Raw genomic sequence first — 15,286 nt, forward strand, 5'->3', positions numbered from 1 at the left:
AGAAGCATGGCCTTGCCTTCCTGTCTGCATTTAGTCTTCTCTCAGGATCTTGTCCATTCTCTAGAACTACGCCTTTCATATGTAAAGGGCATGTTGATTATTATAATGCACCCCAGTTTTAAATTTGTGAGAAATACTGTGAATTTTATGCCAGAAAGTCCAAAACAAGGCATAGAATGGGACTGGTCCCAGCTAGCAGTTAGCTCAGGTTGGCGAACCGTGAGATTCCCTGGGCCATTGTCCACTCTCTAGGAGAAAATGGAGAGCTTCCGTTTGTGTGCCTGGGTGGCTCCCGTGATTGAACCCTTTGCATTTCTGCAGAGTGGAGAGATCGTGTGTTTGGTCTTGTGTTTTGTTTTTAAAAGGCAGCTAAGACCTCAGAGAGGACTCACGGCCGAGGATTCCCATTGTCACTGATTGATGGACCTTTGCTCCGTGCTGAGGAAGGAGGTGATTTTATGGTTATGGTTATGACTCCAAATCATATCCCACCCTTGCTGTGGTTGTCAGAATAATATAAAGGTAATTGTGATGCGTGAAACTCCCATAAGCAAGCTAACTTGGAGATGGCTGAGTGTGGAGTGCCGGTTTTGCCAGTTTTTTCCTGTAAATCAGTGAACAACATGCCTCCATCCTGTAAATCAGTGAACAGCGTGCTTTCCTTGCCAAGCCCTGGGCCAAGAACTAGGGCAACAAAAATTAAAACTGGAATCTGCCTTCATAGAGCTTATGCTCGAGTGTGTCGGAAAGGCAGTGAGCAGTACAGCACCCAAGGGGGAGAGCACAGAGATGTGCCTGAGGGCCAGGGGTCTCACACAGGGCAAGATGGAACAGGCCACTCCAGGGAAGCACGGGCCGAAACCCAGGGCCTGGGGCTTTAACTTCCCTGTTTCCGGATGCAAGGAGCTGAGCCTAATTTTAGGAATTCAAAAACCAGGCCCACTGTAACATACTGGGACATCACGGCAGCAGCTGGGTCCTCGGAGCCGTTAGGCAGATGGGGGTGTTGATCTGGGGAGATCCAGGCAGTCTTCTGTCTGTCTGTCTGTCTGTCTGTCTCTCTCTCTCTCTCTCAAACACACACACACACACACTATGAGTGTTGTTTCCATGATGACCTTGTTCAGTGTGTCAGGCATGTGTCACAGCACCTGTCTGGGTGACAGGGTCAGGGATGTGGAAACTTTGGTATACATCTTCGGTGTCCATCCATGACCACAGTTTTAAAATGACTCTGAGAAGGTCCTCCGTTGACAAGTTGTGAGTGTGATTTCTCTCCAGGAGTACTTACTCTGATGTTTTAAGGACCCTAGTAGAATTTCAACTCCTAATTAGATAGTGTTTTATTTTGAATATATTTTGCAGCCTTTCAGAAGGGTGTGACACAAACACCTAATGTGTCTCAGGAGAGCTGGTTGATTTCATGGTTCCTGGTTATCGCATGTCACTGAGCTAATACTTATGGCATGTATGGTGAAGAATCAAAACTTAATCTTTTGAAGGAATTTTACAGTAGCTATGAATCCTTTTGCCAAGAGGGAGTTTGTAAAATACATTGACTTTAAAAGTGAGCAAGCCTTCTGATAATCATAAAATGCATTGCTTCGCTGTTCTGTATCTTTGTAAATGCAGTCTTTCCATTGTGTTCATAGAGTTCCTGCCCAGATATTCAGTGTGGATGGGTACCTGTGGTCTGTAGAGCACTTCGGAATCAAGTTCACAGTCCGTGCTGCTGTTCCTTCAGATCTGATTCCTTCAGATGACTTGTAGATGCTTTAGATGTCAACCAGACCTGTTCTCTGGATCGCTACTTCATTAAGGAGCATGTGCGGGGTCACGTTTCCCTTCCACCCCAGCCCTACCGAGTCCAGTTTGGCTTTTATGGGAGTCAGCACCTCCTTTGTTACAAGGAGGATCACAGTGACATTGGAAACAAGCTAATCAAGGAATACGCTTCAGTCAGTTTCTTTCTGTAATGCTCCCTGCATCTGACTCAAGTGTTGGAAGGGAGTGTGCAGTGAGTGTCTGCTTTGGTCAGTTTTAGACTTAGCTAGAAGACCACGAGGCGAGCAGACAGGAACATGCTATTAGTACATTGAAGTGCAACTTGAAAACATACAGCAAACTGCGTTGCTGCAACCCATCCAGCTTCGCATGCTGCAAGGCCACATTGGCGGTTACAGAGCAAACGTCGGGAACGGAGAGTCATGGTATTTCTTTTAAAATGGTTTCTTTGTCCAATGTCAAAAGTTTTGGGTTTTTTAGGTTTTTGTTTTGTTTTGTTTTTGTTTTTGTTTTGCTTAAGCACCATATAGAAAGAAATGCTACCCACACCTGCAAATACAGATTGGAGTATCTTAAAAAAAACAGACGATGGTGTATTTCATGACGTTCCTCCTGCTTAGTCAGTATTTTTAGGCACCTGGCATATGACACTTACTGACTATACATTTTTTTAAATTTATTTTCAAATGTCTGATCTGCTTTGGCAGTATGAGAAAAAAATCAATATATACAACTATTCTGTGTGTGTGTGTGTGTGTGTGTGTGTGTGTGTGTGTGTGTGTGTGTAGTTTTGTAAATGAAACTAATCAGATCTTAGACTACAAGTTGAAATGCTCACATTCTTAGAAACAAATTTAAGATGTAAGACGGCTAACTCTGTACCTGCTCCCAGGTGTGTGTCTGATGTAACAAGTTCTCACAGCAGTAAGCTAGTAACGACAAAAATTACTGTCTCAATTTTTCTATTTTTTTTTTTAGTTTCTACAAATGTTGGTTTAAGGTTTTTATTGCTGTGTTTACTTCTGAAATAAGCGGCTTAAAATAGGATAAAAGTACTTAATGGAAACTTTTTAATTAGCACAGAATTTTATTAAATATATCTATAATAGTCAAATTTTAGCTAACAACTTTATACTATAAAGTTAGGGCTTTCTTGTTTTGAATTTCTTTAGCAATTGAGAAAAAAGTTTGCACAAAAGGTATTAATATTGCTGACAGTTTTGGGGAATGCTCTTTTTACTGGCAGTGGGGTATGTGGTTACCTCATCCCTTGAGCTGGCTCCTGATTGGTACATCAGTACATGGCCTGTTCTTGGGCTAGTCCTCCATACTAAACAGTCTCTGAGCGGTTCATGCTAGCAGGAGTTCAGCTCCAGGAAAAATGGCCTGCACTGCCAAGGAGTGACGTGATTCAAGGTGCTCTCCTTCCACTGTGGACACTTGACATTCATCCTGGATTTTCTGGGTTTTATTTGCTTGGATATGAGAATTTTGAACTGTGTAAAAATAGTATAAAATTGTGTGTTTCGGCTATTTTGTAAATTTTTTGGTTTGTGGAAATCTCTTGTAAAAACCTAATGTGTGTTTAGTTCATATACATGAACAAATCAGAGAGGTTAAACATATCTCAGTGAGTGACATTCAAGTTGTATTTTAATGAACGCTACTTTCATATTAGCAAGAAGACAGTTGGTTACTAGGGACCTCCATGTGGTAGGTTCCTACTTTCTGTGTTATGTTTGATAAACTCTCCTTAGAACAACCATCCTCCTCTTTCTCCTCCTCCTCCTCGTTCTCTTCCTCCTTCTCTTCCTCCTCCTCCCCCTTCTCCCCCCCCCCTTCCTCCCCTCCCTCCCCCTCTCCTTCCTTTCTCACCGCCTCATCCCCAAATCTTTATGAGAAAGGTGTCATATTTTAGCTAGCAGGTTTTAGAGGGTAAAGACCCCAGTCAGTCAGTCTCACTGGGTCAGCCTCTGGGGAGGACTTAGCAGCAGCACCCTGGCTGCGTGCAAGCATGATGTTAGAGCACTCCCTTGCCAGGGCCCTGCTCACTCTTACTCATGTGAAGACATTTGGAGTCTCTTGGAAGATGCCATCCTAAATGAACTACATACCACCCTTTTAAAACTCTTTACCCTCATCTTAGGAACGAGCCTTCAGCACATGAGACTTGTGACAGACGCAGGGGACCCATATCCAGACTGTACCATCCATAGAGAGAGAACTTAGACCTGTCCTTGGAGAAGATATGCTTGACTGTATTAAAACAGATAGTAGGGTTCTCTTTAAGGATTTTATTTTTTAATTTGTGTTTTATGTGTTTTGGTGTAAAGGTGTTCAAATGGGTGCATGTGGCTGCCCAGCACAGAGGTGTTGTTTGCCTGCGTCTCTGAAGCTAGAGTTAAAAGCAGTCATGCCCTACCAGATGTGGGTGCTGGGGACTGCACTTGGGGCCTCTGCAGGAGCAGCCCGTACTCCTAACTCCTAAGCCATCCCGCCAGACCCTGGTGTGTGTGTGTGTGTGTGTGTGTGTGTGTGTGTGTGTGTGTTTGTTTGTTTAAAATGTTTTTTTTTTATTCCTCATCTTCCTTACCACTCAAAATTCTGTAGTGGTCCATCCTCCTGTCTCTAAATTTAATGTGATTGGGCTGGAGTGGTTTCCTCCTAGTGTTTATAGCTGGGTTTTCATCCCCAGGATTGCAATAAATAAATCCTAAAAGTAGAATTTTTTTTTTTACTTTTTTATTTTATTTTTATGTGTCTGAGTGTTTTGGCCACTTACTATGTATGTGTCTGGTGCCTGTGGAGGCCAGAAGATAGTGTCAGAGCCCCTGGAACTGGAGTCACAGATGGTTCTAAGCCAACATGTAAACCCTGGGAATCAAGGCCCTGTCCTCTGGAAGAGCATCAGTGTGCTCTGAAGGGTTGAACTATCCCTCCAGCCCCCTCTGAAGGGTTGAACCATCCCTCCAGCCCCTAACAAAATACATTTGAAATAACCTTATGGGGATAGCAAATGTTAGTTTTCTCATCACCATGTCTTAGTTTGGGTTGCTATAACAAAATGCCATCGAGTGTATATCTTATAAACAGCAAAATGTGTTCTCATACTTTTGGATTCCGGAAAGTCTAGGGCCAAGGGGAGAGTGGATTCATTGTCTTATGAGGAACTACTTCCTGGGTTTTAGTTAGTGGGTTTTGGTTTTTGTTTTCTCTCTATGTCCTTACATACAAAAAAAAAACAGTTCTCGAGACTCTTACAAGGACATTAGTCTTGTTTACGAGGCTGCACTCTGATGACTTCATCTAGTTCCAGTTACTTTCCAAAGACACAGCTTCCTAACACTGTTTTTGTGGCAGTTAGAATTTCAGCACACACACGTCAAGGGGACCTAAGGAAATCAGAGCAGTCCCCATCCTAGTTATGGATACTACGGCTTTGATAAGACACCGTAACAAAAGCAAGTTCAAGGAGAAAGGCTTTATCTGGTTCAGTCCAAATAAACTTCATCAAAGTCCATCATTGAAAGAGGTCAGGACAGGAACTCAAAAAGAGCAGGAACCTGGAAGCAGGAGATGATGCTGGGGCCATGGAGGGTACTGCTTACTGGCTTGCTTCTCATGGCCTGCTTAGCCCAGCGATGGTCCCACTCACAATGGACTGGGACTTCCCCATCAACCTCTTACTAAGAAAATGCCCTCTCCAGGATTGCCTATTGCCAGATCTTGGGGAGACATTTTCTCATTTGAGGTTTCCTCGTCTCAGATGACTCGAGCTTGTTTCAAGATGATATAAACTAGCCAGCACATACCCCAACCCATCTTCTTTCCCCACTTTCTGGGGTGACCATAGCCACTCCCACCTTCAGAACTAGGCAGCCATTTCTTCTGGGCTCTACGGCATGTGTGGTGAGTCATACACTGGATAATGTCTTGAGTCTTCTCAGGTTCACTTCAAATTTCAAAATGGAAACCTTACTTTTTCCTGGTCTTTCTTGACCAGATTTTCTCATTCCTGTCTTAGTAAAATAAATGGCCGTACCTTTCATGTAATCCAGAAACCCAGGACTCTGTTCTTTACCTTTTCTGTCCGTGTCCAGTTCATTACCAAACCTTGGCAATAAGCATGCCTCAAAGCCATCTATCCTCTGCCGTCCGAGGTCTCAGCCTCCCCCTTCCCCTGTGGACTTTCCTGGGTCTGCTGGGAATTCTCCCTCTGCAGTCCATGAGCAGACCGATCACTTCAAAGGCAGAGCTCTGCCTGATGCACTCCATGCTGAGATCCCACCTCCCCCACTCCTCAAGGGGAGCTCCCACCATGTTCCCTTTTCTGTGGTCTCTTTGTTGTCCCTTCTGTTGGATGACGATGACTCCTCCTCCTCTTCCTCCTCCTCCTCCTCCTCCTCCTCCTCCTCCTCCTCCTCCTCCTCCTCCTCCTCCTCCTCCTAAGCTATGTGCATCCTTTACATTTTGTCTAAATCTTTACTTTTACAGGAAAAAATGTTTTGCTACCTATCTGGTCAGAAAAAGTTTCTCATCTGTAACACTTGAACATAACCATATCAATTTTTTTTTTCCGAGATAGGGTTTCTCTGTGTAGCCTTGGCTGTCCTGGAACTCACTTTGTAGACCAGGCTGGCCTCGAACTCAGAGATCTGCCTGCCTCTGCCTCCCGAGTGCTGGGATTAAAGGCATGTGCCACCACGCCCAGCAACCATATCAATTTTATTATTAGTCCTAATACTGGCAGCAGTTCCTTAGTGCTATCTGATAGCAAATGCATGTCCACTTTATACTTGATTATCCAAAATGTCTTCATTTTGGTTAGTCTAGAACAGGACCCTCATATGATCCTCACACAACATTTTTATTTGTGTCTTAGATATTATGAGGTAGATGAACTACAAATGTTCATTGTCCTACTCTTTTAAAAGGAGGCCACTGCTTTGTAATCTAGTACAGCGTCCCTTCCTTTCCTGCTGCTTGCTTTCTACCTTCTCCCTGTCCTTGCTTCTTTCCCTTCTTTCCCTCCTCTTTTGAGACAGGGTCTCTCACAGGGACTTCACAGGGCCTCCTTGATTAAACAAGACTGGCTGGCCAGTTGTCACTGGCTTCTCTGTGCTGCTCCAGCCCTGAGATGAAAGCCCGAGCCACCATGAGCCGAGGTTTCTGCTTGCAGAAGAACTTTACAAACTCAGCTGTTTCTGGAGCCTCTTTTTGCTTGCCTTAACTCAGTTTCTTAACTAGTTAACAGACGGACCATCTCACAGACTCTGGATTCTGGATTTGTGCTCTTGCTTCTTCCCTCCCTTTTGTTCCTTCTCATTAATCTCTCCCATGAACTGAAAATTCATGAGACATAGTCTCCTCCAGAAGACAGATAATCAAATTCAGTTTTATTCCTGTTTTGTCATACTTGAAATACATACAATCACAGTGGGCATGGTGAGACTTCCAGCATACACCCGATGATGGTGTGACACTTGAGTTTAGATTTTACTTCCCTGTTACTGCCTCTTCTACTTAGTGACCTTTGAACTACTGATTTCTGCCTGTCAGGTGAGTTCCTCAGTTATAATATTGAGCACTGAATTTCTAAGGTAGAATCCCCCAACAGCACTGCTTAGTTGGTTAGCTAGGATTGCTGCTTATTTTTTTCTTTTAATATTCAATATTTAATTTTCAGAAACAGATCCTGATTCCTGTCTTAACTCTGAAAGAAACCAGTATATTTTCATTTGGAATTTCTCATGTTTGCTTCATCTTATTATGAATCCTAAGATTTGTATGTGTAGTATACATATTTCAGTTACTTGATAACTAATCAATCATATTTTCATATTCATCTTTGCTTGCTGGAAGACGTGGCGATTTGGCAGAAGCCCAGTCTCCTGTGGTAGTTTCTTCTTTTGTTTTTACATTAGTAGGATGTCTCGGGCACATGTATGTTTTATGTCTACAAACAATCTTTCATTGAATGGTTTTTTTTTTGTTTCGGTTTGGTTTGGTTTTGGTTTTTGTTGAAGTAATAGTAAATAGTGCTATGAAGAGAAACCATGGCACACTTAGATATTATGTTTAGAAGCTATAATAGAATGGAAACCTATCTATTATTTATTTTCGTTTCTTCCCTAGTTGCTTTGGCAAGGACTTCTAATCCTCTGCTGAGTAGAAATGCTGGAATTGGGCGTCCTTCCTTTTGCTAGACTTGGGTTTTCCTCTGAGTGTATTGTTAGCAGAGGGCTGGCTCCCTTTATTGTGTTGGACTCTTCCATTCCCGCTAAATGCCTGACCTGCAAGAGTTTCAACTTAAGAGAATATTTTTGATACCTTTTCCATGTGTAATAAGGCAACTGAACTGTATGGCTGTGTCCCTCCATTCTTTGCTGTAGTGCAGCATGTTATTGATTTGCATATGTCGTGCCATCCTTGCATTCCAGAGAGTTCATCAGGATGATTATCACTTTAGGATACTGCTCAAGTTCACTGGGAGTGTTTGATTGGGGATTTTTGCAGCTGTTCATCAAGAACATTGGCGTGTAATTTTCTTTTCTCATATGTCTGTCAAAATATTTTATATGTGTTAGGGGATGTGTTAAACCTCCTCGGAGGAAGGGGGAGAGACCAGATAATCCAGGAAAGGAAGCAGAGGGGAAGAAAGGGAGGAAGCGGGGGGGGGGGGGGGGGGAAGGAGACAAAATGGCCTGAGTGTCTAAGTCGAACCTACCTTGGTAACATCGTTTTCCTGTAATGTTCTTTAAACATGTAAGTAAAAAAATAACTGCAAAAATGTCACTCTGAAAACATGTTGCAATTTTATTGTCAAAGCACAGTAAAATATATTACTAGGAGACTTCACTGTAGCGTTCTCTTCAAACCTTTCTTTTTTGCCTGTTTTTTTTTTTTTTTTTGGCATGGTTTGCAGACTTGAATGTTGTTCTAGGACAGAACATTTTAGAAGTGCAGGATATCAAGTAACATGTCAGAACTGTGCATTGCATAATCTGGGCCATGTTGGTGTAGGAAGGCATGCGGAGACTTCTTGTTGTGAGACGGGTTTCATGCGCAGCAGGGCCTGATTTTTTTAATGGGCTGACTCCAGACCACATTCGCTTATTTCCCACGCTGTAGTCCTCTGGTTCCCAACACTTATACAGAGGTCAGAATGACATGTCATGGCTCTAGATATAAACTCCATAGTCTGGAGCGCCTGACACTTGGCATATGAGAGATACTAGTCCTCTTTTTTTAATTAAAAAATACATTCATTTGATGTCTTAGTGTTTACTTTTTAAAATATTTTATCTTGAAATTGGACTCATAAAACATTGCAAGAATTGTATAAATAATTTCCATTCACATTTCCCCAGATTTTACACACATTAACATTTAACCACTTTTTCATCATTGTGTGTATCTCTTATTTTGAAATGTTTAATAAAACAAAAAGCCCACCCACAAAACCTGGAATCCATTCTGTGTTGGCTGACAGCTGCAGAACATGGGGCCTGCCCTGCAGTGAGGTTGGTACACCCTGTGCAGGCATTGGAGAAACCGAGGCCCCTTTCCCAGCAGGTGTCAGTTGCCAATAGCTTCTGAGTGAGTGAGGGGTGGGCTTTGTACCCACTTCCTGTTTTCCATGCTGGGGTTTGTCTGGGTTGAACCTGTACAGGTCTTTTGCAAGCTGCATATGTTTCTTAAAAATAACAGCATTCTCAAAATAAGAAATTCAACACTGCCAGACATGGTAGCTGTAGTGGCTATTCCTGGTTGTCAACTTGACAATATTTGGAATGAACTACAATCCGGAATTGGAAGGCTCACCAGTGACCCTTATCTGGAGGCTTGGAGATCCTTATCTGTATCTTGGTTTGAAGATCTTGAGCCATAGTGGCTATGGATTCCAGAAGATTGAATCTCCGAGTTTAAGGAACACACCTTTAATCTGGGCTATGCCTTTCATCTGGGATTAAAGGTGTGGTGGAACACACCTTTAATCTGGGCTACACCTTCTGCTGGAGACAATATAAGGACATTGTAAGAAGGGAGTCTAGCTCTTGCTCTTGCTCCTTCGCCTGCTTGCTGCGTGAGACTGAGTAACTGCTAGATCCTTGGACTTCCATTCACAGCTGCGACTGAACAATTGTTGGGAATTGGGCTGCCGACTGTAAGTCACCAATAAATTCCTTTACTATCTAGAGACTATCCATAAGTTCTGTGACTCTAGAGAACCCTGACTAATACAGTAGCCCACATTTTAATTCCAGTACCTGGGAGGCAGAGGCAGGCAGATCTTTGTGAGTTTAGGGATGCCTGGTCTACATAGTTAGTTCTGGAACAGCCAGGGCTTTGTGGAGAGACTCGGTCTCAAAAAGCAGAAGGAGGGAGGGAGGGAGGGATAGAGGGACGCAGGCAAGAAGAAATTTAACACAAATTTCAAAAATATATATTGTTCTGTATGTATGTTCTAATATTTAATTGTTTTCATTTGCCCACAGATTCTTTCCCAAAACAAAGCAACAGACCCCACCCCCCCCAAAAAAAAAAACCATGTGTTTTTGAGAGGAGCTAGAGAGATGACTCAGTGGTTCAGAGCATTTACTCATTTTGCAGAAGACCTAGGCTTGAGTCCCAGTACCCACTGGTAACTCACAACCTTCTGTAACTCTAGTTTGAGGGAACCTAATACCGTCTTCTGACTTGCGGGAGTCCCAGGCACATACATGGGTACACACACATACATGCAGGCAAAACACTCATACAATGTACATCATTCATACATACATACATACATACATATTCATACAATGTAAATAAATAAATCTAAATTAAAAAAAAATTCTCGGGCTGGAGAGATGGCTCAGTGGTTAACAGCACTGACTGCTCTTCCAGAGGTCTTGAGTTCAAATCCCAGCAACCACATGGTGGCTCGCATCCATCTGTAATGAGATTCAGTGCCCTCTTCTGGTGTGTCTGAAGATAGTGACCGTGTTCTCATATAAATAAACTAAGTAAATATTTTAAAAAATGTATTTTAAAAGATTCTCCTTGCCCCCACAGTATGGGATCCAGAACCCAGAGTCACATGCTAGAGTTACTGGGCCTCTGTTTTGTTCTTTAATCAGAAACAGACCCTTGCTGTTTGTCTCTTATGGCTCTCAAAATTAAAGGACACTGAAGCATTTGGATTTCTGTCTTCCCTCAAGAGCAGATTGGCTCTACTGAGGTCCTGTGGACACTCATGACGCTAGCTTGTCCTAGTCTTGGTGGTAATGTTGGCTTCCAACACTTCCTTAAAATGATAGCAAGTTATATTTGATAAGCATTTTTTTAGTATTTTCTTGAGTTTTAATTCTTTAATTCTTGAGTCCTGGAGTTCTTAATAAGATCCTATACTTCTTTGGGCAACTTCTAGACTGTCTTATCTTAGATGTGTTAGCATCTTATGGCAGTTTTGATGGGGTTCTTCTGTTATCGAATGTGTCCTGTCCTCTGACAGTGTGGTAACAGGACTCTGTATTTTGCCCCCACTCTCTCTTCATAGTCAGCACCGTCACACATGTAGAAGACTGGTACACAGCACAGTTACACATATGTAGAAGACTGGCACACAATACTTCATACATAGTATTTGGCTGCCTGGTGGATGGTGGGTTAGTTGTTAATGAATGAGTGATTTATTGTTTTCAAACCTGTCCGTTTATTAGTTTTCTTTGGGGTTTTGTACATTTTAAAGAAACCTTTTACCCACTTGGTAACTTTATATACTTTTGGGTGTAGTTCTTTAAGATGGTTTTCATAGCCTTAATATCATTTTTTCAATATTTTATTAGATATTTTCTTCATTTACATTTCAAATGCTATCCCTAAAAGTCCCCTATACCTGCCCTGCTCCCCAACCCACCCACTCCCACTTCTTGACCCTGGCGTTCCCCTGTACTGGGGCATATAAAGTTTGCAATACCAAGGGGCCTCTCTTCCCAGTGATGGCTGACTAGGCCATCTTCTGCTACATATGCAGCTAGAGACATGAGCTCTGGGGGGGTACTGGTTAGTTCATATTATTGTTCCACTTAATTATCATTTTGTTTGCGTTGTCAGATCTGTTTTGTCTATGTGCATGTCTGTGTGGCATGTGCAGAGTCCAGAAGAGGGTGTCAGATGCCTTGGAACTGGAGTGACAGACAGTTGTGAGCTGCCACTGGGTGCTAGGAATTGAACAAGGAGCCTCCGGAAGAGCAATCAGGCTCTTAACCACTGTGCCATCTCGCCATAAACTTGCTGTGTTTTAGTGGCCTACAATGTGCCACCAGTGAAATTGTTCTGACAGTAATAGTTTTTATCATTCCTCTTATTTTGTTTTTATTATATTACTTCAAAACTTTAAAGGGTTTCTTTTTTCTTTTTTTTTTTTGGAGGGGGGGTGGTAGTGGTGGTGGTCTGTATTGTTTATAGAACTAGGATTATAGAGACCAAATACCCAGTGTTATGAGCCAGCCTAGACCACACTTGTGGCCACGCTAGACCTGGCATTTTGAGAGTCCTGAGTCCCAGTCCTTGTCCCCTTTGTCTTTCACGTTGTAATGTTGTCGTTCTCAGATGTCACTGTGAAGAGGCGCTGTCTCCTGTTTCCTTGCTCTACCAGGGTCGATTTTATTCGGCTCGCTAATGACACCGTGATACGTTGAGGCTTTGCTTTTTACTTTTGTTTTAAAGAGAACATTTAGGATTACAGTAAAATTGAACAGAATTTATAGAGGATTCCCATATACCTCCTGTCCTTTTCAATCCTCTCTGCTGTCTACATGCTATTCCAGAGTGGAGCACTTGATCAACACATGAACCCGTGCTGACAAAGCACCAAAGCCTGCATAGGGTTAAGGCTCTTTGAATTTGGGCAGATGTGTAATGAACAGTATTCATGATGAAGTCTTGCTGCTTTGCCTTTTCAACATTGCCTTCCCTCACAACTGTGATCTGTTTGTAGACTGTAGTTGCCCTTCCTAGAAGTTCATCTACCTGAAATCATAGCATATACTTATGAATTAGCTTTTTCCTAGTAATGTACACTTCAGTTCTCCTGTGACTTCCCAGTAGCCCATTTCTGTCTAGCACCGAGTTGCCTGTGGAAAGATACCTTATGACTAAAAGTGCCGTAAGCGTTTATGTGTTCTCAGTGCCCATGGGCACGTTTCAAGGCACACGATGGGTAGTGTTGTAAGAGACTGCTCCTCTGCCTTCTGAGGCAGCTGTACCATTGTGGAGTTCCTTCAAGCAGAGTGAGAGTCCTGCTGCCTTCTGTCCTCACCCAAATGTAGCATCTTTGGTTGGATAGCAGTTCCTCTACTAAGCCTGTAGTGCTACCTGGTTTCAACTCGAACTTCTGTAACACCATGCAGTGTAGAGTACTGTCTGGGTGCTCATCTGCTGTCTGTATGTATCTTTGGTGAGGTGTTCGTTCGGATCTTTGCCCATTTTTGCTCTACCCATTTGTTTCTTATTCATGCTCTCTTAGCGACAGCTCTACCCACCAGCCCGCCCCAGAACCATGCAGTGGAGACGCACAGAAGGCTTGGAGGGTAGAAAGGATGATTTGTTTTTCCAAAGAAAAACGTCTTTCTTCTGTTTCTCTCCTTTTGCCTTTGTCTTTCAGTTATACCTGCCGCCACTTGCGGAGATATGTTTATGTGTTGGACAGATTGTATTCCCCCCGCTCTCCCTGTTCCGCACGTCAGCGTTGCTTCTCGGCCCCCAGTGACAATGGAGAGGAACTCTTGTCTCTAACTTGCTCTCACATTCTCAGATCCTATGCCTCCAGGTTATTAACCTCTGCTGTCCATTTACTGCATGCTGCATGTCGTGTGGCCTGGTAATTGCATGCTTTAATGGGACACATATGAATTGAAAAAGGTGAAGTGTTATGTTTAAGATACTAGCAAGTAATCAATCCCTGCAACGTTTTCTTACAAAGGTCTTCTTAAGTTTATGTCCTGGGAGAGGAGGCAGCTTTCCACCAGGACAGACACTGTATACTCTGAATTCTGCTCCCTTCCAGATCTTTTCTTTGACTTGCGTTTGTTGCGGTGCTTTGTCTGATGGGTGTCTGAGCTGTGTGCTGCTTTTCTTGGTGTACAGCACACCTGAGAGCCCACTGCAGGACTCCACCCATCTCCTATGGCTGCACTCAGTTGAACGGCCTTGACTCTCTAGGATGGTAGAAATGACTCCTTTAGACTCTATGGTCATTACTCATTTACTACTGAGAAGTTAAAAAGCCAGGCTGCACCAAGTTTTAGGCAAGCGTAAATTAAACAGAGAGAAGGTAGATGTGTAAAGACGCAGGTGGGGTATCTCCCAGGTCAGTGAGGATCCGCAGCTGCTGACCGTGCATGGTGCCAAAATGGAGGGCAATATAACATGACTGCATTTCCTGTAAGTCAGAAATGACTTGTGCCTCCATACTCTAGCTGGAGAAGGTGATTTAAGGCAGTGTCTTCACTGCCAAGCGTTTTAAAGGAGAAGGGAAAACTCCATGGCAACCTTAAACACAAAATGGCAAACATCTGCCTCTCGGTTGACCTTTGCCCATGAAGGAGCATCAGAAGCTCTGAACTGTACATGGTGTCTCGGTGAAAGCACTTTATTAGGGAAGGAAAACCGTGTGGCTCTAGTGGCTGGTTTTTGTAGTAAAGCTCTTACAGACTCATGGTGACAGTGTGCTATAGACTCTTTGGTGGGGGGAGTAAAAACAAAATAAAATAGGCTCTTCGCTTCCTAATATCTGAGAACTTAGCACACAAGCCAGGTGTAATTGCGGTGCTCAGGAGGCTGCAGTCATAGAATCGCACGTTCAGGACGAGACAGCTAGCTACACTATGAGACCCAATCTCCCAAACAGAAAGAATTTACCAAAGTAAAAGCCACTGGCTTGGTTGGAGGATTTGGAGACAGAGCTTGTCTGATTGTGCATAATGGGGAGAGTTGCTGTTCATCATTGAACCCCCAAGTTGTCTGATAATTGACCTTGCTTCTACTGACAAAGAAGTATATCATGTGGCAGGGCTCTCTGCAAACTGATGAGATGGGTGGGGGAGATGATATTAAGGAACAGATGGCTCTATGATTGTAGCAGCCAGGATATTTGTAAGGTAGGTTAACAGGCTGGCCATTCAGGCAGGCACTGATAATGCAGCCCTGTGTTCCAAATCCACAGGCAGGTGCTTCTTGTAGTCTGGAAGCAGAGCTCCTTCTTGCTTGCGAGACATAATGATTGGTTACATGAACCTTGTCATATATAGTCAAGCTACTCTCTTGAAGTCAGCAGAGCTTGTGTGTCCAGCTTATCTACAAATACCTTCACAGCAACATCTAGTGTTTTAAACAAGCAAACCCCTTAGCCAAGCTGAACTTAGAGGTAACCATCATACTGTATTCTGGTTTTCTTTGCATATGCTGAATTTGTCCTATCACCCTGCAAGCCCCTGAAGTGAATATTTAATCT

General features: G+C 43.1%; 1 protein-coding gene across 6 annotated transcripts in view; it reads left to right on the plus strand.

Annotated features, from left to right (window-relative positions):
• Positions 1–15,286, plus strand: part of Dym (dymeclin) — a 268,268-nt gene that overhangs the window by 130,330 nt on the left and 122,652 nt on the right. Inside the window, exon 14 of one of the 6 annotated variants that reach the window (XM_006526218.4) lies at positions 1,653–3,316. The exons of 4 other annotated variants lie outside the window; for them this stretch is intronic. In XM_006526218.4, coding sequence (XP_006526281.1) covers positions 1,653–1,770 — 118 coding nt within the window. In that variant the 3' untranslated portion in view covers positions 1,771–3,316. Of the gene's footprint in view, positions 1–1,652; positions 3,317–13,438; positions 13,604–15,286 lie in introns of those variants that run through there. One more of the 6 variants, XM_030250594.1, reaches the window with a different exon arrangement.

Source organism: Mus musculus, chromosome 18 (genome assembly GCF_000001635.26).
Source record: "Mus musculus strain C57BL/6J chromosome 18, GRCm38.p6 C57BL/6J".
Classification (NCBI taxonomy): Eukaryota; Metazoa; Chordata; class Mammalia; order Rodentia; family Muridae; genus Mus; species Mus musculus.